General features: G+C 36.7%; 3 protein-coding genes across 3 annotated transcripts; all 3 read left to right on the forward strand.

Annotated features, from left to right (window-relative positions):
- Positions 1-723: 723 nt before the first annotated feature.
- LOC145164895 (uncharacterized) lies at positions 724-3,688 on the forward strand. The gene is made up of 4 exons (XM_079083554.1): positions 724-943; positions 1,059-1,726; positions 1,819-2,059; positions 2,153-3,688. Exons 1-4 carry the CDS (start codon positions 724-726, stop codon positions 3,022-3,024), a joined length of 2,001 nt encoding a protein of 666 aa, XP_078939680.1. The 3' UTR covers positions 3,025-3,688.
- On the forward strand, positions 3,076-4,287 carry LOC145164896 (uncharacterized). The gene has a single exon (XM_079083555.1). It carries the CDS (start codon positions 3,076-3,078, stop codon positions 4,285-4,287), a length of 1,212 nt encoding a protein of 403 aa, XP_078939681.1.
- Positions 4,288-4,323: 36 nt separating this feature from the next.
- LOC145164897 (uncharacterized) lies at positions 4,324-5,193 on the forward strand. Its single transcript, XM_079083556.1, has one exon. The coding sequence runs from the start codon at positions 4,324-4,326 to the stop codon at positions 5,191-5,193; it is 870 nt and encodes a 289-aa protein (XP_078939682.1).
- The last annotated feature ends 210 nt before the right edge of the window (positions 5,194-5,403 follow it).

Genomic DNA, 5,403 nt, shown 5'->3' on the forward strand with positions numbered 1-5,403 from the left:
GGTTGCATTTGAGCCGGTTATGGCAGAAGCAAATGCTATTAGGGCGATTTATGGATGATATAATTATGTATTTCAATTTTAAAAATAAACAGCTTAAGAACGTTTGTTGGTGGTTTGTTTATGTAAGAATATTAGCTATTGGTATTTTGTTGTTGTAACATTAATATATCTATTATGTTGCAATTTATTATCTTTGATCTATATTATTCAAGTATTGAACAAATTTATGTATTGAGTTGGTAGATATAATATGCTTTTTATTTATGTTTTATAAATTTATAGTGTGAAATGGGGACCCAAGATAGTGAAAATGAAAATGGCGATTTGACGCAAATTTCTTTAGATATCGAAAAAGGTATGCATAATATATTAATGATAATCATATATTGTTTTTTCTTAATTTGAACTAAAAAAACTTATAAGAAAAAGGATTGTATTATTAATATTATTGCAGAAAGAAGAAAACGATACAACAAAGAATATTGGAAAACACGATTTACGCAAAACAAAAAGCAAAAGGTTGTTATTTGTGAGGAACCCCAAAGTAGTGCAGAAAAATGAAAGAAAGCTAATCGTGAATATTATGTACGAATAAAGACCAAACAACAATTAGAAAAGGTACCATTACAAAACTTGGAAAACCAATGTATTGGTGGAATAATGCTATCCGCAAATAACCATTCAACCTCACATGGTACTCGAGCCAGAGGCAAAGAAAATATTATGCCGCGTAGTAAGGATAAAGCTGCTCAAAATAGGAAAGATACTAACAAAAAGTATTATGAATGCAACAAAGAAAAAAGGAGAATGCTTGAAAGAGATCACCAACAAAGAAACAATGAGAGTATATTTGCTACTACAGAGGTCATTCACAAACATCATGTTACATGTGCTGAAGAAAACAACCAAATATATACGGGGTTAACACACGAAACATTAGATGGTTAGTCCTAATTTAATTCTACAACAAATTTTAGTATAAACCATCATTATTTAAAATGAACAATTACATCTTTTTTATCTTTCATTTGAAATAGTTGTTTTTTCATATATTATAGAAGTTGGAGGTTGTAGCGAGGTCCATGTCAATCAAGTAATTCCAGATGACATTCTTCTAGAGGATCCATACCATTCTATTTTCGATGGTATCCCTGAAGTACATTCTATTTTGGAGGGAAGTAATATATGTGTTCATTGCGGAGCCAAACGGTTCAAACATGAATTCGCTACTTTTTGTTGCATGAGTGGGAAAACAAAGTTGGCATCTTCCCAAATTCCTGATGAGTTATATCGTCTTTTTACATCAGAAGAGGAGTCAAGCAAAATATTTAGAGATAATATACGTGCTTACAATACAAACTTTTCTTTCACATCCATGGGAGTAGAGTTGGATGATGATTTGAGCAATATGAAATCCGGAGTATATACATTTCGTGCGAACGGAGCAATATATCACATAATTGATCAGTTAGTACCGAGGGATGGATTACCTAGGTACTTACAATTATATTTCTATGATTCCGAAACCAACTTTACACATAGACTTCAATGGCCAAATATTTATCAAAAGATCATTCAAGTGTTGGTGGGCGTTCTTTCAACAAACCCGTATGCTACAACGTTTCGAAGCCTTCGTGAGCTAGGACCTCTCGATAAGTATAGAGTCACTTTGAACGCATCAGTGGAACTTGACCAAAGGGTATACAATCGGCCGACCACATCTGAGGTTTGGATATAATAATTATTTCTCTTAATTTCAAGTCATCATATCATTTATCGTATTATATATTCACCATACTAAAATAAAAAATTATATAGGTTGCTGGTATTTGGGTAGAAGGTAATGACAACATAACAACATATAAAAGAAGCATTGTTGTATATGGGAGATCTGACTATAGTACACAAATTCAACCTTACGAAGGTTGTTATGATCCTTTGTCTTATCCATTGTTCTTTCCTAATGGTGAGTCTGGTTGGCATGCAAAAATAGCAAGGGATGAGGTGTCCATCAATGAAGTTGTGGGTAATGAAGAAAATATTGTGGATGATTTAGAAGGTACATACATTTTTGAAATATGAACATGAATGATTTCGGTAAAAATATACATAAATACAAAATTTACATGTTTCTAACATTACCATTATGCAGGGGCTAAGTCAAAGAAGGGTAGGAATACCGTAACAATGCGTGAGTACTACTGTTACAAATTCCAGATTCGTTCATCTAAAAATTTAATTATATTGGGAAGAAGATTGCTACAACAATTTGTGGTAGATATCTACATAAAGATCGAGACTTCACGCTTGCTTTTTTGTAAGCTAAACCAAAAGAAGATAAGATCTGACCTTTACCAAGGAATTGTTGACTATGTCAATGCCGGTGAAGTTGAACCAAGTAGAGTCGGTCAACGGATAGTCTTACCTGCATCTTTCATTGGTGGACCACGTGACATGCGACGAAGGTTCCTAGATGCAATGACGTTAGTTCAAGATGACGGAAAGCCTGATATATTCCTTACAGTAACATGCAATCCAAACTGGCCAAAAATTGTTGATGATTTCAAACCCGGGCAAAGTGCACAAGATCGACCAGACCTTGTATCAAGAGTGTTTCGTGCAAAATTAGAGGATCTAAAGGACCAACTTCTAAAGCACCATATCCTGGGTGTGGTTCGAGCATATGTTTATGTGGTGGAGTTTCAAAAGCGTGGTTTGCCACATGCACATTTCCTCTTGATAATGAGACCAGAACACAAGCTGACAAATGCCGACCATTATGACAAAATGGTGTGTGCTGAACTTCCCGATCCGAAAAAGTATCCCAAAATGCACGAAATTGTTGTGAAGCATATGATGCACGGTCCTTGTGGTCATTTACGAGAAACCAGTCCATGTATGCAAGGAGAGCCAAAACAATGTCGATGGAGATATCCTAGACAATTTAATGAAGCGACGACACAAAGAGAAGACTCATATCCATTATATAGGAGGAGAAACAATGGGATAGAGGTCAACGTGTGAGGAAATACACTTGATAACAGATGGGTGGTACCATATAACCCGAAGCTATTAATGATGTTCAATTGCCACATGAATGTCGAGGTTTGCTCGAGCATAAAATCTGTGAAATATGCTTTTATATACGTTTACAAGGGACATGACAAACAAGTTGTCCACATTGATCAAGATGGAGCGGAACCCATCATCAATGAGATCAAAAGATATCAAGATGCACGTTACGTCTCACCCCCTGAGGCAATATGGAGGATTTTTAGCTTTGCGCTTTCTCAAATCCACCCTTTCGTCATGTCTTTGCATCTTCATCTCCCGAACCAACAATTGGTTAGATTCTCAGATAATGATTCAATGATTGATATTGTGGACAGGGAGAAAGATAAGAGTTCAATGTTGACCGCATTTTTTGACATGAATAAAATGGATGAGATTGCGAGGCAATATCTATATAAAGAATTCCCAAGATACTTTACATGGAATGCAAGCAAACGTTGTTGGAAACAAAGGAAAAAAGGAGAAATGAGAGGCCGATTGGTTTCTGCTAACCCTGCCGAAGGAGAGAGATACTACCTACGGGTTCTCCTATCACATGTTAGAGGGCCAACATGCTTTGAAGATCTTTACATGGTGAACAACGTGTTACATCCAACATTTCGTAAAGCTGCTCTTGAGAGAGGGTTAATAGAGACCGATGATAACCTATCTCAATGTCTTACTGAGGCCTCATTATATCAATTTCCAGGTACTCTTAGAAGGTTATTTGCAACTATACTCATTTATTGCGAACCCGGAGATGTTCGCAAGTTATGGGATGACCACTATAATTCACTTTCTGAAGATTATATGCGACAATGTGAAAGTGTTGAGCGAGTTCAAACCATGGTTCTTATGGATATCTCTATAATTTTGCAATCTATGGGTCAGCATCTCAATGAGTTTGATCTTCCTATGGTAAATACAAACATCAATTTGGAATCTGGACATTATCGCGAGGTCCAAGAGGAGTACTCCATCGTTGTGGATGATGAACACCTTTGTGCAAAAGATTCTCTCAATACCGACCAAAAAAATGCATATGATGAGATCATGACCCACGTTAATCAGAATCGTCCGGGTGTGTTTTTTATAGATGGTCCTGGTGGAACTGGAAAAACATATTTGTACAAAGCCTTACTTGCCGAGGTTCGTTCCCATGGTCATATTGCACTTGCGACAGCTTCATCTGGTGCTGCAGCTAATAATATGCCCGAGGGGAGAACATCTCACTAGCGGTTTAAGATTCCGATAAATCTTGATAATAACTCAATGTGCAAAATCAATCAGCAAAGTGGGGTTGCTCAACTACTTCGTTTGGCCAAAATAATCATACGGGATGAAGCATCAATGACGAATAGGCAAGCAGTAGAGGCGGTGGATCGAACGATGCAAGACATTACAAAGGTGAGCCTCCCTTTTGGTGGAAAGATAATGATCTTGGGAGGTGATTTTAGGCAGGTGTTACCAGTAATCAGACGTGGTACTAGAGCACAGATTGTAGACGCCAGCTTGAGGATGTCACCACTTTGGTCTTTGATTAAAAAAATACGTTTAACTATAAATATGAGAGCACTGGCCGATCCATGGTTTTCAGATTTTTTGATACGAGTTGGCAACGGAGATGAAGAAACCATCGATGAAAGTTTTGTCCGAATACCTGATGATATGTGCATTCCTTACACTGATCAAGACAAATCAAAAAACGAGTTGATTAATGCAATCTTTCCTTCTTTGCACATCAATGGAGGCTCTTTAGAGTATATTATTTCTAGGGCGATACTATCAACAAAAAATGAAAGTGTTGATGAAATTAATGATCAACTGATTGATAGGTTTTGTAGAGAGGAGAGGATTTACTATAGTTTTTATGAGGCAGAAGATGATAAGAACAATTTCTATCCGATGGAATTCTTAAACTCTATAAATATCAGTGGTTTACCTCCTCATTACCTTCGACTCAAAACTGGATGCCCTATAATACTATTAAGGAATATTGATCCTTCGAATGGTTTATGTAATGGCACAAGATTGATATGCAGAGGTTTTCAGATGAACGTGATCGATGCGGAAATAGCGGTTGGCCTTCATGCCGGAAAACGAGTTTTTTTTACCAAGAATCCCTCTTTGTCCATCCGATGATGACATGTTTCCATTCAAATTAAAAAGAAAACAGTTTCCAATTCAGCTTAGCTTTGCTATGTCAATCAATAAAGCTCAAGGCCAAACAATTCCAAACGTTGGTGTTTATCTACCAGAGTCAGTATTCTCGCATGGACAACTTTATGTGGCGCTTTCCAGAGGGATATCCCGTGAGAATACAAAGGTCTTAGTGAAACCTACAAAAGAATT

The sequence above is a fragment of the Lactuca virosa genome, chromosome 3, assembly GCF_052849685.1.
Source record: "Lactuca virosa cultivar CGN04683 chromosome 3, Lactuca_virosa_CGN04683_v6, whole genome shotgun sequence".
Taxonomy (NCBI): domain Eukaryota; kingdom Viridiplantae; phylum Streptophyta; class Magnoliopsida; order Asterales; family Asteraceae; genus Lactuca; species Lactuca virosa.